The 20,299-nt window shown below is 35.1% G+C and overlaps 2 protein-coding genes across 2 annotated transcripts; both read right to left on the bottom strand.

The window, feature by feature from the left end:
• Positions 1–218: 218 nt before the first annotated feature.
• Positions 219–20,259, bottom strand: LOC143446758 (uncharacterized). Its single transcript, XM_076946540.1, has 16 exons — positions 19,904–20,259; positions 18,415–18,522; positions 16,288–16,392; positions 15,609–15,772; positions 15,222–15,351; positions 13,797–13,920; positions 13,227–13,420; positions 9,907–10,146; positions 9,673–9,805; positions 8,919–9,020; positions 8,558–8,652; positions 8,300–8,463; positions 5,990–6,140; positions 5,694–5,844; positions 5,396–5,536; positions 219–923 (listed from the first exon to the last, which is right to left on the bottom strand). The coding sequence occupies exons 1-16, from the start codon at positions 20,019–20,021 to the stop codon at positions 737–739; spliced, it is 2,307 nt and encodes a 768-aa protein (XP_076802655.1). The 5' UTR covers positions 20,022–20,259; the 3' UTR covers positions 219–736.
• Positions 963–5,375, bottom strand: LOC143446759 (uncharacterized). Its single transcript, XM_076946541.1, has 2 exons — positions 4,554–5,375; positions 963–4,466 (listed from the first exon to the last, which is right to left on the bottom strand). The coding sequence occupies exons 1-2, from the start codon at positions 4,768–4,770 to the stop codon at positions 3,079–3,081; spliced, it is 1,605 nt and encodes a 534-aa protein (XP_076802656.1). The 5' UTR covers positions 4,771–5,375; the 3' UTR covers positions 963–3,078.
• Positions 20,260–20,299: the final 40 nt, after the last annotated feature.

The raw sequence follows: 20,299 nt of genomic DNA on the forward strand, positions 1-20,299 counted from the left end.
TTTATGCAGTTCTGCATTAGTTCTATAATTTTTATCGGTTTTACTTGACAACCGATCTGCAAGTTGAGTGCTTAGGCCTACCGAGGTTTAAAAGAAGCTTTCTCGTGGAGTCAGATGCCCCACGTAGGGGATTAACAGCATCCTAGATTCCTTCAAGCCTTACTTTTTCCTGACGCTGAAAAATCTGATAACCTATCAGCGTTTCTCCAAGACGTTTTCAAGAAGTTGTAGGCTAGTCAGGAACCCTCTGATAGCTCATATTTTCATTACCAGGTCATAATGAAACAAACATAAAGAAATCTTTACAATTTCACTCACATTGAGGAAAACTGTTAATAATAAAGCGGTGCGGGTAACAAATGAATGCTTCAAAAAACTACTTATCCGACCTCTGCAGTCGTGTGAAACAAAGTTTGAAATTAGTTTTGTTAAGTTTCACATCACACAGTACGTACTACACAATGTTCAGTTGATCGTGTTTATGGTTACTAAGTTATGTAAGTTGTTTATCCGGCACGAACAAATAACACATTGGAAAACAGCTATAAATGAAGTTAACTTGAATCCAACCATCGAACAAATTAGGGTATGCACATGTGGTACTACTGTTTCTTTACGCAACAAAAGTTAAGATAGAGAACGCTAATCATTGAGTTAGTCTTGTACTTGCAGTCTCAAAAAGATGAAGGCCTGTAAATGTTGAAAAGAAGAAACATTCCCTTTTTCGTCCAAAAAATTACCAATTGTAAATATTCAAGTGAGTTTCAAGCTTTCCGTCAGCTCTGTGGCAGATCACATCACTTTTACCATCTCCGTTTGCGTCGTGAGTGATGATAACATCTCCCAAACCAACGCAGAACTCTCCAACAACTATAGTGTTACTATTGATTCCGTCGTCCTTGGCCAGAGCTATAGTAATTTCACTGGAAAGAAAATGTAGAATAAACAATAGAACAAAGGCACCTTTGACAGGCGATAGATCCATAAGGTGTGGAAATATTGAATTTATCTTCGGAATGAGGAGGTTTTTGCACAACTTACACTCAGCGATCTATCTCCGCTGTGGAAGACAAGACAAGTTATGGGGATTACTTATCTTGTCTGCGCATTTTAGGCCGATTCACACAATTTGGGTGACGTTTAAGTGAAGTCCGTCTTGTCTTTGTATGATTAGAAGAACGTAAATGGATTTATTCGTCTGGTATAGCCTATAGTACAGGCCCCATACGTTAATAACCCGTTTTTGGTGTTAAAATATGCGGGGATATAACAGCGAGAGAATATAAACGGTAAATATCAACAAATTTTAATCCACAAACAGGCTTTAAGCGGGGTTTATTTTTGTATCTAAAATCTTTTATAAAAATTAATAAAATGTGCTCAAAAATCTAATTTCATGCCCGCAAAGAGCAGGGGCGGGTTAACAAACGAAAAAAGCCAGGGATTTCTACAAGTAGAGAGCAATGTGGGCCCGGGCCAAAAAGTAAATTTGGACCGCTGCAAAAATCAAGTAAACTCGTAATTCCTGAATACATAATTTATTAACGGCCAGTTGCTTCCACTGTCAATTTACACTCTTTACAGATTTTAGCCACAAGGCATTAATTTCAATGTGAGTTAAAATCAAACAAAATTGAAAGGTTATTTTACGTTTCTTCATTGAAGACTAAATTTCTTTAGCTACAGGTTAATAACTGACTGTTAATGTTTCACAAACTTTTGTTTGAAAAACGTTTTTATAACATTTGACGTTAATCATCATCGTCGTATGGTCTTCACACGTTCACCGTCATATTGTCAATCCAGTTTTTAAAGTTTTGGCCGCATTGATTGACGGTGCTGTAGCCTTCAGTCAACTTTGTATTGGGGCATTTTATCACGAGGTGGTCGGTATCTTGGGAGGCTTCGTTACATGCGTTACATTTGACGTTAATAACGTGGTGTAAATGAAATAAAAATCGATTAAATAAAAACGTTTTTAGTTTCATTTGTAGCCTATTGATTTCACATAAATGTAAAATCGTACAGGTTTTTTAGCCAAACTTCCACAATTCAAAGTTTAAAGCTTGTGTTCTTTATACACGGCAAATGAGAGTTTAGATGTAAACTAGATCACAATTTGAGAGGCCACATGGGCACAAACAGATGATTAACTATGGCGCTGTTAGAATATAATCGATAAACTTACAAACATTCATATTTCTGGTACAATACCTTTTATTTTTTATGTTATTACTACATGCTTCCTATATGAAAGCGTGATAATGAATGTGGTTAGCAAATATAGGCCCCATTAAATGTCGTAAACCCGGCGTGACCCCTTCTACACTGGCCTGGGCCCAGGCCCAAAACAAGTTTTCTAAAAGCATACAAGCACTTTGTTACAATCTTATAAGATCAAATAAGGAATTATTTTCACTATATGTGCTCTCCAATCAAAAAAATAAAAATGACAAAGCACAGCACGGTGTTTCGACATGAAATGCTTTGGTCAATTTCCAGTATTGGTCAGAAACTTCTCTACAACTGTTTTTTGTTTGTGAAGAAACAAATAGTTATCATTATGCCGAATAATTACACTAGTCAACAGTCAACACACATTTTGGTGCCAAGAAAGTTTCAACGGTTTTAGGGTATTTTTATGTCGCTGAATCCAAAAATGGCATTAGTTTTTCCGAATTGGCTCTAGTTTTTGAGATATTTCATATTTTTGTTTCAAAAAGTGCTAAAAATACGCAAATTTTGACATAGGTAAAATTCTCTTTATACTACAACTTTGATGAGTCTACATCTGTCTTTTCAAGCATGTGCATACAGTATTCTTCTATTTCTGATGCGATATTGTTAAAGACGCAATCGTTAACACAGAGAGCCTTCTTTACGCGAATTATGTTTCATGTGAAAATCAAGCAAAAATTATAAAACTTAGGCGATGTTAGCAGTAAACAACAGATTTTTGTAACGCAAAAACAGGCGACGTCAAAGCACAAACACTACTTTTAGTAACGCTCAAAGTACATTTAGTAAGCTGTCAAATCACGCTAATCAATCATATACCGCTACTGTAATACAAAAAAATTAGTCGATGCTTATACATTTTCTTTTGTACGACTTTCTGGAATGTGATGCAGCCAAGCAGTCACGTTGGAGACTCCAACAGTAGCCGGCCATCATATGGGCATCCCACCTGCCCTGATACCTCTCTTCCATGACCTTAATGTCCTGGTGGAACCTTTCTCCCTGCTCTTCACTTAGATCACCAAGGTTTGCAGGAAAACGATCTAAGTGGCTGAAGAGATAGTGAACCTTGATACTCATCTTCACACCTAAATCTTTCAACTTGGAAAGCATATCTTCCACCAATTCTTGATAATTTTCAGCTTTTCGGTTACCAAGAAAGTTCTGTGTGACTAAAACAAACGATTGCCAAGCAGCAGACTCTGTGTCTGTCATGGACTGCACAAAACACACATCCTTTATGAGTTTGCGGATCTGAGGGCCATCAAAAATGCCTGCTTTAAGCTTTTCGATGGTCAAAGCAGGAAATGTTCTGCAAATATAGTTGAAGCAATCCCCAGTTGCAGGCAAGGCTTTCACAAATTGCTTCATCAAACCAAGTTTTATGTGCAGCGGTGGAATGATGATCTTCTTTCTAGCAACTAAAGGTTCATTTATGATGTTACCTTCACTCATGGAATCTCTAGGTGGCCACCCTTTCTTCACCCAGTGATCAGTGCGCGCTCGGCTATCCCACAAGCAGATAAAACATGGGTATTTTGTATAGCCGCTTTGCTGGCCAAGCAAAAAATTTACCATCTTCAAGTCTAAACAGATTAACCATTGGTGAGAGTCATAATCCAGTTTCTGTAATACCGTTTTAATGTTGTTGTACTCTTCTTTTAGTTTTGTTGAGTGGCCAATTGGGAGAGATGCATAACTGTTACCATTATGTAGCAATACACATTTCAAACTCCTTTTCGAACTGTCTATGAATAAGCGCCACTCTTGAGGTCTATATTGTGGCACTCCCATTTTCAGCAGAAGCCCTTCGATGTCTTTGCAGTAAACAAGATCATCTTGTTGGCTAAAATACGAACATAATTCTTTCTCTCTTGTACGGTAGAATGTTATTGAAGCTCCGGTTCCAAGGCAGTTTTTGTCTTTGAGTCGGGATGCCAAAATTTCTGCTGCTTCTTTGGATAAGTTGAGATCCCTGATAAGATCGCTCAGCTCCTCCTGCTTGAATGGCTCTAGAATTAATGGACGGCTTTCGAACACACTTCCACTGCTGTCACTTGCAGAGCTTTCTACCTTTTCATGAAACTCATCATTTTCCAAGGATGTGTCAGGTAAATCACTAAATTTAGGCACAGGTACTTCCTCCAATTGAGGCACAGGTCGCCGAGCAGATTCTAAATTTGGGTAATTCCAAGTATTCTTCTTACGACGATTAAACCCCTTTAGGTCTAGCAAACAGAAGTAGCAGTCATTAAAATGGCTTTTTGGTTCTCTCCAGACCATCGGTACACCAAACTTGAGATTTTTAAGGGTACCTTTAGTCCACTTTCTCAAGCTTTCTACACATGCTTTGCAGACAATATGAGGTGCCCATGGCTTGTCTTGGTCACCAAGCTTCACTTTAAAATACGAAAGATACACCTTCCTCACAAAATCGGTGATAGCTTTCCTTTGGTCTTTGAAGATATATTCCCCACAGATATAACAAAACTTGTCAGGATCATTGCGACAGCTTCTTCGTGATGAACTCATAACTCTTAAATACAACTGCGCAAACCAATACGTAAAATTCAGTATCCTAAGTACGATTAACGATTTTTCTCTTGTCAAAAATAAAAAATATCGATATCTCAAAAACTAGAGCCAATTCAAAGAAACGAATGCTATTTTCGGACTCAGCAGCCCAAAATTACCCAGAACCCATCAAAATATCTTTGGTACTCAAAAAAAATTTTTTTTTTGTTGGCCAGTGTTATTTTAACAACAAAAAGTTTAATTTGGCCACATAAAACGTTCTACTGGGGGACATATGGCCAGCGTGTTAGACATTTAGCAGAAGCGCCATTATTAGACCAATGTAATTTTAATTCCATGGTGATTAAACACTCTTTTTAGGCCAAAAATGCCACTTATGCATTAAATAAAGACATATTTGAAACTTTACATGTATAATAATGTACCTCAACCTATAGTGACAAGTTCGCATTCAAACAGCCCACCGGGAAATTTCTCAGACTCCCGGTGAGCTAGTTTGACCCTGCCTTAGAGGGAACACTGACTGTAATTATAGAGTAGTGTCAAAAAGTATTGAACACGCGGCGACCAAATCCTTCAAACCAATGCATTACCAAGATAGGTATGTTTTACTACAATACACCTGTTGAATAAGCCTCTGCATAGAATGTCATCCTTTCCATCATCATTAAAGTCACCGACATAACGTTCCTGGCAAAATTTCCACCTCCCACTGTCGTCTATCTTAGTTATGTATCCGTCTTTATTAGTATAGGATAATGCACTAAAAAGTGGCAAGCAAGTTTTTAAACTTTTACTGTAGAATGGCAAATTGACATTAGAATCGATACGCATATGTTTAAATGCCAATGAAACATTTTATGATAAGAAAACTCAAAAAATCAATTTTTCAACTGAAAAAGATTGGAAAAAGGTCTTACAAGGAAGCATTAACGCTGTCAGCGCAAATAACATCTGTCCGTTTATCTCCGTTATAATCTCCAAAATGCCAAGTAGGATAGTTAAGGGTTTCGTCTCCGAAAGAACAAAGTTTAAATCCCACGAAACCCCCCAATTTTCCAAAAATTTCCGCTGCAAAAGTTAGACTCATATTAAAATAGGGGTCACTAATAACAAAAGGATAATAACAACAGGTTAGACCAAATCTGTTACCAATGACGGTAGTTTTACACAAATCAGAAAACACTTGGTAGAGTAAAAATTTGATCTGGCTCACCGTTGGGATTAACCTCGGCAATGGGAGAATTTGTTGTCGCTGCTGCTGCTGTTGTTAATGTTGTTGTGCTGGAAGTAACTTCAGATTCTTTATTACATTTACACACTTTAGTCTGCACGCCTTGACCAATATCTAAGCCTGTTTTTTTGATCTGAGAAATAAATAGTGAACACTACTCAGATAACACTGGTCAACAATTTTTCAAAAATTTTTTGCTTCCGTTAAGAAAATAGTTGATTCTTATGTATTTTTGGACGCTGAATCCAAAAATGTCGGTTAAAATTGCTGATTAGCTCTAGTTTAAAAGATAAAAATTTTTTTCATTTTTGTATGTTGATCTATATATGGCAAGCCTTGGTGCACTTTATTGAACACAACAGTAACAATCTACAAACAGTGTAATAATTGCATGTGTTTATATTTCAGCATAGCATATGCAACAAATAACTGCCACTTTCCAAATATAAATTTCTAATCTATTTTATCTGTTATATTCCTTTTGGCCTGTAACTCGTATACGGTTAATGGAGCATCCCTAGATATCATCCAGCAAAAGTGAGCAAGCATTGATTAATTCTGTTTTTCATGGTACCTCTTTTGCATTGAAGATATGCATTGGTGAAATCGCTCACCATGCTAATCAGTAATCACTAACATCTCCACAGTTTGGTGGAAAGATCCAGGTGCGAGTCCAAAAAGTGTATCTTCAGTGACATATTGCACTCCATGCATCTGTATGCTTTAATGAGATTTACACCAGTTCCGTATAGTTGTCAGCTCTTTTGTTCCCCAAGAATTTTGTGGCCTGCAACTTAAACGCTTCCCATGCAATTTTCTCTTTGTCAAATAACACTTGATCAAATTTACCGTCTTCGAAGATGATGATTCTGCCAGAAGATTCCATTGCTGTAGTCTAGAGCTGAAGTCTAAATTTCTGATTTAACTTTTGGTAGTTCCAAATCCCGGATAAGATCGTGCAATTCATTTTGAGTTATAAGGTGTGGTTCTTTGGAAGATAGTGGTTCAACGTAACGTGAATTCTTTAGGTACTTCAGGAACAGGAAGTAATTCTCCATGCGGTACGGGACGAATTGCTGATGGAATATTTGTGTATTGAATACTTTGCTTCTTCTTTCTCGACAAACCTTTACAAACCGGGGGGGTCGTGCAAAGGTAGCAATCGCTAATGTGGTCAGTAGGTTCTCTCAAAACCATTGGAACAGCAAAGGGCATACATTTTCTTTTTCCGTTTAGCCATTGCCAAAGATTTGCACCACAGGAGTTACAGCATATGTGAGGGGTCCAACTCTTGTCTTGATCACCAACTTTACATCCAAAATACAAGTTGAATACAAGGTTTGCTTTCCTGACCACAGCCGTTATACTTCGCTTTTGTGAAGAAAAAGTTATTTAACCACAAATCTAGTAGAAATTGTCCGCATTTTTTATGCATTTCCGAGGCATCTGCAGAAAGAGCAGTTCAGACTACACATATGAAGCAAGCAAACAACCCAACTCAAACATACGTCAAAATAAAAATAATATGAATAGAAACGTCATTCACCTTCCAACAAATATATTAAGTGCCCAACTCTATCTGGCAGATGCAAGCTACAACAGATAAACGCACACTTCTTTCCGCGTTAGCAAGTAAAGCACATTTTGGCATGGTGCCATATCTCAAAAACTAGAGCTAATCAACAAATTTAAAGTTGATATTCGAGATCAGTGACCCCAAATTAGCCAAGATTGACCTCATTCGTTTCAGAAGCAAATTGGCTGTTGACCAGTGTAACTATTTGAGCTGTTACTGCCTTGCGAATGCTTATTATTTAACGATACCAGCTGACGCAAGTCTCGCGAATCTCTTAGAAATTTAGCATCTTTAGAAAACATGTTCGCAAACCTTGCAACAACGCATTTCAATTAAGAATGCAAAACAAATGTAAAAAAATAGGTTGTCACTATTTCACCGAAAAAATCATACTTTCAAAGCTATATTTCATGGTTTCTTGTTCCATAATTTAACTGTAATAACATAATAATTAACGTAACTTAAATCTTCCTTCTAATCTAAATGTGACTTAAATGAAACCCTAAATAGCGTAAATTGACGTTTTGCATAGCCATTCTCCTAACCTAAAATCTTTAATAACGGGCAACGTAACCTACTTACAGTGATATCAGTAGTCACACTGAAAAAAATATCTAATACTCCAATTATATAAGAACAAACTTTCCGGTATGCCAACGCCAACGGTAATAAAATATGCACTTTTATGAGAAATACAGTAAACCATTATGTCATACCGTATCATTTCCAGATACTTCGCAGAGTGGAGACTTTTGATATAGATTTGTCAGGCAAGTCCTATATCTATCAACAAAAATTCTTGTTTCACACACTTCCTTTTCTGGGCAGAATTTCCATGGTCCCCATTCTGTCCAACTACTTTCTATGTCTTTCTGATCTCCTAAAATATATTGAAGAAGTAAAAATGATGAAATCACCTTGGAAAAAATAATCTCAAACCACAAACAACTTTAAATAAATAAAATAATTCAAACCATCATCTTCGCATGCTTCAGTATTGCAGTCCCGCTGATCCCAGAGGTCAGTCAATTTACGACCACAAGCACCATATGGGATACAATTTCTTGATCTAGAAAGATGTAAATGAAAAAGGCAAATTTTATAACAATATCTTTTCAATGACTTCAATATTTTTACAATACAATAATTCACATACAAGATTTTCTATTGATTGACTTTGGGCAGACCTGAATTGACATGGAATATGGCAAGCTTTTACAGCTTATGTCGGTAAAGATAATATATAAAATATAAAGTAAGAAATCGTCAGTATACCATCGTTGGTTTTCTATGGTTGTAAATTGTAAGACATAGATCGAGTATACCAAAGCTTACCGTGCCTGTCTACCAGATGCACCACATGATACTGTACATACACCCCATTGCCCCCACTCGCCGTATTCGCCTGAACAGGTATTGGACTCTGTGCATTCCTTCCTGCATATAATCGAGGATATTGATAATTATAATACTGTAATAGCTAATTGGGTATTGTGATCGTGAAAACCATTGTTCATTTTTATCAAGTTCATTTAAAAACTTTCCATCTTTTGAAGTGGAGGCCACTAAGCCCAAACGATGGTTGAAGTTTAGCGAGGAACCACTCCAACAAGAACAAGCGAAATTTCAAAAACACGAATAATAATAATTAATCGTGTTGAGAACACAAGCTCTCACTACCACTTAGTGTAGCAGTAGTCGAGTGAGTTCAGACAACTGGAAGCTTAAGTAAAGTTTGTTTGGTACAACAATATCGAAATGAACAATAAAATCACCACATTGCCAAAAACATTACAGAAGAAAACTTGAAGCTAGAGTGCAATCCTATATCTTGCTTTTTTGTTTACTATATATTAATAAAAATTAGTGCCAGTTCACTTGCGGTCTAAATGGGGGATGCACAATTGCACATGCCTAATTGTTACGTAACAAATGAGCACATACCATTGTTACAATTTTTAAAATCATCAAGATTGCAATAGAAACTACTAAATGATTTGGTTATTGAACTTGTACTAGTATTTACATTTCATAAGCAATGACAAAAAATACATATGATATCATTCAAAATACTAGCAGTTCATCTTACCACTCAGACGATTTTCCGACACAATCAAAGTCGGGCTTTTCATCATTGTCCACACATTTTCTGTATCTCCAATGGTTTCCATTACCGCAGCTGTCGTCACACTTGCTCCATTCTCCCCATTCTGTCCAGCTTCCTAAATATTTAAGTCAACCTTCAGAACGATGCTCTTTCACATATCTGTTGTCAACTTGAATTACTTACAAAATCATTGAAACTATTTTTTACAAACTGTACCTTCTGTAGCACTTTCTGTAACGCTGCACTTGTAATAATCAGCTAATTCTGCAATATCATTATCATCTGGGTACTTGGAGTTTTCAAGGTGAGGTTGGCCATCACTTGTTTTAACAAATGCATACTTTCCAGCAGCCATAAATTTATCACTTGTATAATGCATATGTGACTTAATGTTGTATTCATATCCTATATTTACAACTTCTTCAGCTGATTTCATTCGATAAGAAAAGGCTTGTGCTAAAAATGTGCAAAGGATGGTAATTAAATTCTATTTCCCAACAACTAAATAAATAAATAAATAAGGATAGCACAGTTTTTTACATTCAGACATTAAAAAATTAGCCGATGGTAAACCTTAAAGTAAAACAAAGAGTGGGGCATGTCCAAAAACAAGTTAAATTAAAAAATAGTTGCTAACAAATAAACCGCAGGAAAAATTTTTCAATAAGATATATTGCCAATGGCTTAGCAATTATTATTAAAAACGTATGGCAAAATAGGCAAATTTGGTGCTGATTATAAGGTATGTGCAATTATGATGTCAGATTGTGAAAATCATGATGACGATGGTGGTGTGTGGACTGTGGAACAAGTATAAATAAAAGGTTTTGTGTCAGCGACAAGAAACAGGTATGGTGAAAGCATAACAGAATAATCTTGCGCCAGGTAAGTTTTACCTAACTTACCGTTAATGTATTTATAATTAAGGTATATAGATGCTAAACCACAGCTCACTGAGCTCAGTCTTGGCTGTTCATGTCCGATAGTCCGATATTGGTAACTGCCGTAAACATAAAAATGCTTCACTAGTACTAGTAGTACATGTGCTGCAACCTGTGATATTTTTCCGCGGAAAATAAATATCAACTGCAGCTGTACCTGCGCCCTGCGGTGTAATTTTTTTATTCAAAAGGCTTTACCAGTACCACTACTATCATACTTAATTCTAACACCTACCATCTAGTAAGCAGATTTCACATTGAGATAACACTGTTATAATTAACAACGTGCCAAACCAATACACAATTTAATCTGATCAAATTCTAATCTTGCAGGAAGATTTGTGTCAAAATTTTAAACATCACATTATTGACGATGAAAAATTTGGAGTGTTTTTGTACTTTTAAATATAAGAAAGAAGTCTGTTGTCATATATCAACAAAGTGACAACAATTAGCATGATTTATTTGCCGTCAGGAACTTTAATCAAGTATAATGAGCAAAGCTAGAAAATTTGGATTTACACAAGTATCAAAATCTATTGTAACTCTTCATATTTTATCAAATCCAAAATATTCTGAGTCCAAATAAACATTTAATAACTAGCATATTTAAGAGACCAGGAAACCCCTCACGAATCCATTTTTCGGAGGAAGTATTCAATTCACTGTAAGCAGGTTAAGTGACCCATTGTTAAAAATACAGAGTTAAACACGTAACTTAGGTAAACAAGGAACTGGTGAAAAACAGCTTCAAACATACACTTTTTTCAGTAAAATAAGTGCAGTCTCTTTTGGATCATAGGCGTTTTATCTGCTGCTTCTATTAGCCAGCAATAGTTCTTAATTCGTCATAAAATATAGTTAATGACATGTCAAAATTTGATTGTGAAAAAGACTGTTGTTTAATGGAACCATAGTCAATACATATATGCATGTATACACTAACGCATTTAGGGGAGACATTGGATCATGGCATCGCATTTTCGTTTTTGCAACTCCTTATAATCTACAGGAAAACATGAAATACAGTACACGAGTATATGAAATGAAAACAGGTATTTCAAATATTTAGAATCTTGGTCATTCAAAAATTGTTATGTATGGCGATTCAAAATGTACACTTGAAATTGGCAGCTATTGTACATATAAGTATGGACATATATTTTTAAGGCATTTTTGAAGTGTGAAAGCTCAAACTTTTTGCGCTCCGTGCATTTTAGGCAGGGTAGGTAAAAGCGAGCATATTAAAATTAATTTTCAAACAATTTTGGCCTACCCTTCAACACAATCCTAAGTAAACCACTGAATCTATTCTGTTTAAACTATGGTTTAACCAAATGATGGCAGCTTTTGGTATAGTTCGACTTCTATACTGGTCTGGACCACACTAGCAAATATGGGCAAAAGTTGATAGTCTGACTACTAGTGTGAATACATAATTGTAAGATCTCTGAACATGAACTCATGCTACTAGTTCAACAATATAGTCTCACTATCAAAGTTCATGACTAATAGTGAAAACTGTGCGTATAGCCCCAGATTAGTGAGTTGAATATAGGGTATTTTTGCAGTGATCCCAGCACTTGATCACAACACTTGTCCCAGCAACTTTTTCTTTCAAAGCATTCTGTTCTTCACCAGTTTTGGTACAAATATTTTCAGCATAGCTTTTAAAGAAAATTATACCAATAATATATTGAGGGTATCTACAATTTACTTGATCTAGCCATTTTTGCATAAGTAGCACTAATCCAATATACCGTATTTTACGGACCATAAAGCGCAACTGATTATAAGGCGCACTGTCAATAAATTGCTTTGATTAGTTTTTTGTTCATACATAAGGCGCACCGGCAAGTTTACTTGTTACGTAATAAATGTAAGCAAGTCACAATAGTACAATGAGCAAAAGAAAAAATGAGCCTAGTGAATACCACAGTTGCTTTTACCGTAGTTTATTGTGTAAGACGGTGGTTTATTTATATAATAGTACATTATTATAGGCGTTAGGCGCACGCACATACATTAGGCGCACGATCAATTTATGAGGAAAAAAAAGGATTTAAATTGCGCCTTATGGTCCGTAAAATACGGTACATGGTATATGCCTACAACTTCTTATAACAAAAGCATATGAATCATACTAATCTACTATGTACAATTGTATATACATATTTTATTATCCAATAGTAAAACCAAAACAGCAAAAAATCTGGTGTGGCACTGGACTGTTTTAATTAGCTGTTTGCTACGATAACCTTTGATTTTTGAGCATGTTCTAAATGTTGACGATAAATATAAATAATAAACAACTGAAAGAATTTGAATCAACTCACATCTAGGTATAAAACTTGCATTGCAAAAATACTTCAATTAATTATTAACGATTACTTAACTATCAAGTACTTCTATACCTATTCCAGAATGTATTCAAAATAAACACCTTAAAACTGAGAAAAATATCTAAAATCAAAATCAAATTAAAACATTCCAGATATTATAGCATTTTCATGAGTAGCCACTTTACTTGAGACTACTGGTCGTCCAACAATTATCTCCACCAACCAGATGAAAAACTTGTAAAAGTTCACATACCCTTTGGAATATCATCCTCATTAACAGTGATATATGCTTCTTGATCAGGTCGGCTATGTTCGTGATAGAACCCCAATGCATGCATTAGTTGATGAAGTACAACAGAAACATCATTGCACCAAGTAGACAATGCTAATAGTTGCCCATGGGGTCGTGAGCCAAACTGACGTTTAAAATCCCTTCCAACTTCTGACCTGGTATAAACAAAAATCTTAGTTACTCTTGCAAAATTGACTAGACCTTAAATACATGGTAAATCACTATTAAGTTGGCTTTCTGATAAATTTTAATCAAAAACTGAAAGTTATCTTGGTGACTTCTGCAACCTTTTGCATGGCCTTTCTCATAACCTAACCGCCTATCTTTAACAACGAGCTGTGTGACCTACATATGGGGACATAGACACTTGCTTAAGTTTAATACAGCAGTAATACATACTGATAGCATTTGGCTTGAATCACTAACTTACTTTAAAAAACAGAAATAAAACAGTTGTTGCATTTTAGGTAGTTTACAGCCAATTTAGTAGAAGCATAAAATTGACAAAAAAATAGAACAGATCAAAATTACCCGCAATAAGATGCGGGAACTATGTCAAGATAAATCTTTTCATCTGTCCATGGAATAAAATCAACGCAGGTGTTTGTAGCCAACCACCTTCCTGCTTGCTGGACTGCTTCAATCACAGAAGCATCTAAGCATTTCAAAAAGGATATTTAGAAGTATACAACAAAACTCTGTGCAACTGTTTATAAACTACTCTAACTTGAACAAATTTGCTGGTAATACCAAAACATTGTCTAGTTGTCCACAGTTGTCATGCTAAGACTTGTATCAAATTTAACATGTTACAAATCCTGCTGACCTGAGTACAATTTTTACCAAACATGCCAAAAAACTTATGACTTTTTATCATGCACATGGCTTCTACACTGCTGCCCTGGTCTTCGACTGTCCCACAAGATTTTAATAACCATAATTGTGTTAAGCAGCACATACAAGATACAGTCAATCACCTTAAATCATTCGAGCGGATGTTTGGTTTTGCATCAGACACAAAATGTTCACAACAGTTTAACCGCATAAACGTGAGCAATATGGACACAATGACATACCATTTCCATTGACTAATTTTTGGAATAAAGACTTGGAGGTTTATATCGAGGTGTTTGTAATGCAAATCTCAATTTTAATAAGACAACAAATTGCCCAGGCAAGATATGTAAGTTTGTTAGAATTTACTATGGAAAAGTAATAGGGCATGAGCAGATAATAATATTGCTCTTGGATGAAAACGATATAACTCAGTGGTTCTCAACCTAGAGTAGAGTAGGAATTGTTTCCACTAAAAATCTGTTTTGTCCTTTCATCAAATCTGTAGAGTGCAAAGCAAGATTTCAGTATCGGGATATATTTTCAAAACTGTAATCTTGAGTATCTCTCAACCTAATACTTCAGTTTATAACATTGGTTCTTAGACTTGTACTGAAGATAATGAATCTCGCAAATTTCATACATGCATTCACTTAGTGTCCAAGTCCTTTGTCAAACTTAAGAACATATAACATACACACAGCGTATGTTCTTGATCTTACATCAAACACCAGAGGCTAGTTAAGGAAAGTCCTGGAGTTTGATTGAACCCAATTTAAGAACCATTTCGTTAAAATACCTGTTATTGGAGTTTTGAAGTAAGTATACCATTACTGTTTAATACCATCTATTCTATCCAACACCCATTTCCCCCTGACTAAAAAGCTATTACCAAATCTAAAGGTACCAATTAAGAGTTGAACTGTGTAACTTTCAAAGTAGTCCAGACTGAGATCAATAAAAATTTTGTACAATAACCTGAACAGTTAAAACTACAATTTCATATGAAGCAGCCCCATGGAAAACAAATCAAATTTACGTCAGGGAAGGCTATTATTAACACACAAAAAGGGTTTTCAAATAATGATCTAATTCGAAGGCAAGAAGTGTTACTTTTCTTACCCAAGTCACTGCGCAATTTGTAAGGTAACTTAATACGTTTATCTTCACCAAGAGGCCATTTGTATTCTTCAAGCTTCGCAGTCGATCCAGCATAGACACTAAAGGAGTTTTCTGATTGCCCTAAATATTCCTGAAAAAAAAGGGACAATAAACTATAAAACGTATTGCATCATCCTGAAAAAAAAAAGATGAACTTCACACAATTTTGTTAAATTTTGTCAGAAATTGTCAACATTACTGAATATTGCATTTTTTGCATATAAAAGGTGCTTCATAGTGATTAATTGATTATCCTAACATATTAATTAATTATCACTAAATTACAGTCTTAAATAGTTTAAACTATAGTGGATAGTTAAAAAGAATTTCATAATTCTAAGCAGCTACCTGCAAAAAGCGTGGAATATCATCATCATTAAATTGTATATCACCTTCAAATGTTCCACTTGTTGCACATGTGCAATCTATTGGACAACCAATATTTTTATCTTCTGCAAATCCAAATGGGCATGCCTCGGAGCATGTTGTAACATCAAACTCACAAGAAATTTCTGGCAAAGAATAAAACTAAAGGAGTGTTCGGTTGATAGCTGAACATAGGCAATAATACAACAGGACAGATAGACCAGTTTTGGAAAAAGGTTTTTATTTTCAATTATTTTTGAGTAAAGCAAATCGATAATCATTAAATTAATATTAATTAATATAACTAGGGACTTCCCTACTCTTCAGAGTTGAAATAGTTTTGCCGTAACTAACTGTTTCAATTAATACAACAAATGCAGAGATATTCATACTCCGTACACTGTAGTCCATATTTTACAAAATTATGTAACTAAAGATAAACAATATGATGATATTAGAAACAGTTGAAATGGTAGTTATGACATTACATAACTTTGTGATGAAATCACCTTGATTACGTTCACATTGACTAATACAGACAATGAGAATAAAAAATTGTCTATTTTGCCATTCTTTACAACTCCTACTAAACTACTTAAACAATATATATCTTTGTATATGAAATCAATAAAAACAATTAAATAAAAGTTAAAATGCTTACTGCTACAAAGATAAACATCAGCTGGAGACCGTGGTTCCTTGCTGGTTAAGGATGCTTCAAGTGATTTGCAAGCTGCCTCTTCAGCAGCCTTTTTGCGTGGAAGAGCTGAAACGGAGTAATTAGTATACACTACACAGATGTAAAAGCAATGACAACTAAGTCAGGCAGGAATTCAAAATACATGATTATAGTTCATTCATGGGTTTCATGTGATTCTGCTCTAGGCACCTTTGTGTAACGTTTAACACTCCTGCCATAACCGGAAGTGAAATTCCAGTAAAAAGCAAAATATTGTCTTTTGGATTGTATTATAATTGCATTCTGTCCCAGTCAGCAGAATGTTACAAAATCAGTGACAATGGAATCGAGTATAAGGAAAATACAGGTTTTATATTCTTCTATGACATCACTGACGTTTATTTCTATACGTTTGGATTTGTTCTGTGCACAACAATTGTGAGCTCTGCAGTAGGCACGCACTTTACGTAAAAGATATTATAGAAATCACTGCTGATGGGTCCATCAAATACAATTTTTTTACATTATATTATATATCTCAACTTTAAGGTTTGAAGATTTTATCTGTAACATTTGCCAAAGAATCCATTATAAGCGAGGTTGAATGCATTAATAATTAATTAATCGGAATCTATTGAGACAAAAATTCTCATTTGATACAAGCGATTATCCGTTACATGCAAGATCTACTGCAGGGGTGGCCAACAAGTCGATCGCCAAGTCTAACCTGGTCGGTCACATTTGATTTTGTGCTGACGTGTAGGTCTAGGGCAGTGATTTTCAAAGTAAGGGTCACAACGAGGCGATGTAAAGCTGGGTCTCGTAGCTCAAAGATGTTGCATACTGAATGTGAAAAATAAAGGTTGTATACTTCCAACGTTCCTTTAATCCTCGTTTAAGTTCTTTCATGATAGAATGAAAGGTCTATGATGCAATAATTCAGTCTATTACTCTATTACATTGTATCCTGAGATTTTTTCCAGTTGTGTGGTCAAAGATTACGTGGTTTATAAGTTCACAACTTAAGATTACTTGATTATGATACAATTTTGGTTTTGGTTACATAGCTTTAGCTTACTGTTTTGACCGTATTTTGTTAAAGGCTTAATTCAGTTAAGATGTTAAAAGTTGTAATGCAATGCTGAATAGTTTAATGTCGGTAAAAATATTGATATAATGCAGGGGTGTCTAACCTTTTTGGCCAAAGGGCCACATGCAATTTACAAATGATTGCGGGGGTCAATTGAGAGTTTACTGCTAATTTCTAATCAAAACCCTCACAACAAAATTCTAATCTTAGAAATAAATTGTGATACAATAAAATTAAATTAAACAGTTGTGTACCCCTGCACCAGAGACTATAGTATATTATCTAACTATTGCTCTATTATCTATATTAATTATCTATTATCTCTACTATCTATTGCTTTATAGTATAGAGAAATAGACAAAGAAAGCAAACAATAAATGCCAATTTCTCGGAATGTAAGTTCGCCATAATATATTACATAGGCGATTCAGTTGATAATATAAGTCATTTCGAAAAATACCGCGCGAGCCAAATGTGGCCCACAGGCCACGGGTTGGACACCCCTGATATAACGGATAGAACGAGTAGGTAAATAGGATATGTTTGAATCAAAGAAATCGTGGCCACCCCTTTTCCACTGAATAAACTAAAATAAGGGGGGGGGGGGGGCAAACTACAACCCACATTCGGCCTGCAGAAGGATATTCCACTACACTGTAAGCTACTAAAACAAAAGCTTAACCCATTAGTATTTTATTACGAATATATTTACGCTGATATTTGGTGTATCAATGTTAAATGTGAGTATACCACGTGTCAATTGGTGCAAATAAAATTAAATCAATTTAGAAGTTATTGACGAGGTTCTTTTACAGAACAGTTACAGCTACTAATAAAAACTTATTCAGATAAAGGAAACACAAATATGGGACCAAATAACAATACAAACTAATTATGGCGTCATAAGTTCTAATGAGCTGGTTCACCTGAAATACCTCAACACCCAATTTTGCCCTCGGATAGAAAAAAGTTGCCCATCTCTGAACAAAAAAAATTAATTTTTCTGCACTATTACTTACTTGACAAAACAATCGCCACTATCAAAGCAATTAGTCCAGCTGACAAAACAGCAATAAATACACTTCTTGTTGTCTTTGAAAAAAGGTTTGATTGTTTCTTGATATGGCCTGCAAATATTTCACACCTGTAGTTTGTTTGAGACTTTAAAAATGCGTGTAAAAATCAGCAAACTTGACATAAGAAGTTTATTAAAATAGATGCAAACAAACAAACAACAATGTAAAGCAAACAATGTTATAATTTAATAAAATAAAAATTTCTGGAAATTTTTATAAATATTTGCAATAAAGTCAGGTGGAAATTTTTTTTAACTTAAAATAAATTTATATTATATTAGTTTTATATTAAACAAAGTATACATACTTTTTTCTTTCATAAAGTATAGGCTACATAATTTTTCCAAGCTCTAAATTAATTTAAAACTAATCCCCATCAATCCCATTTTCACCTCTAATGATTCAACTATCTCAAAAGTAAACAATCAACAAAAGGTAGGAAATTCATAGTGGAGAGTGAGGAACCTGCACGCCAAATATTTTATTCATCATGCCAACTTTTAATAAATAAAAAAGTGATGCTTTGAGTCGCAACATATAAAAAATAAACAAAGACGTTAGGCTTCAGTGGGCCAAAATTGTTGTGTTGTGGCCAAAAAATTGCCATCAGGCCAAAATTTGCATCTTTGCTTGGACGATTTCTTGTCAAAATCTGCCGTACTTTTTAGCCAGGGGCAAGATTTGAACACAAAATCTCCAGCATACGGTCTCAATCACTAACCATTATGCCACTGCATTTCTTTTTCTCTTATCCAAAATGAGAGTAATAAACCTAGCATCGGAAATCTGCCAGTATTTTTGATTTAGCAACTTTGATAAATAGTTGCCAACTGGTAAAATAGTTACCTTAAATGTATTGTATTATCTTATTATTATTATCGTATTAACTGTATTGTATTCTATTATCTTTTTTGCCATTGAATGTGACAAGCGAAAAGTATGGTACTAATCTTGTTGTAGACTGGTCAATAAAGAAATAAGCTCACAAATAACCAACTAACCAGAAAAAGTGACAAAACCCTAAAGAGCTTAAAACATGCAAGTTGTAAATCATGGTGGTGCAACAACCATGGAAACTAAGCACGGCATTAAGCATTTCATGAGAAATCATGCAGGCAAACATTGGCATGATAATATTCACAGAAGATTTAATTCTTTATTTATTCATAATAAATTTGCATTTAAAAAACAGTGTTTTGTTTATTTATTATAAATTGGTGTGAAGAATAAAAGTGTACATACTGATAAATCTGTGCGTGCAAGTGCTACACTTTCCGTACCGTACATAGGCCTTTTGGAAACGGATAGTCGATAGTCACTCCAATTTCTTAAGCATAACGGTTTCATTGGATTGAGGTGAAACAACCTTAACTTTACCTATTTTGAGGTTAATTGGCCTAGGTTTCATTATTAAAATTGAAAAAAAACTAACTTTTGCCAACGCCAGCGGTTACTGCTGCTTGTTTTCGTTTTTCTTTAAACTCCTGCTTCCCTGCTGTAGGTAGCGGTGAAAAACCTTTATGTTCAAGTTGACAGATTTCACTGTCCATCTTTCAATGTCAACAACTATATTCGTGACCACTACACCAGCGATAACAAGACACTTACACGACGAGTGACGACAGTTGACAGAAAATTTTGCAGACAACACAACCAGCGCTGTTAACATGACAGCACCAAGCCAAGTCTTAGTAATAACACCTGTGGTGTAGGATTTCTATGATATTTGGCACCAAGCAAGCACTGATGCGATGTTGCCAGATTTGTTTTTGTCAAAAAAACGAACAAGGAGCGTAAAAGACCTTTAGAAGACTATGAAAGTCTTTTA

The sequence above is a fragment of the Clavelina lepadiformis genome, chromosome 2 (genome assembly GCF_947623445.1).
Source record: "Clavelina lepadiformis chromosome 2, kaClaLepa1.1, whole genome shotgun sequence".
NCBI classification, from domain to species: domain Eukaryota; kingdom Metazoa; phylum Chordata; class Ascidiacea; order Aplousobranchia; family Clavelinidae; genus Clavelina; species Clavelina lepadiformis.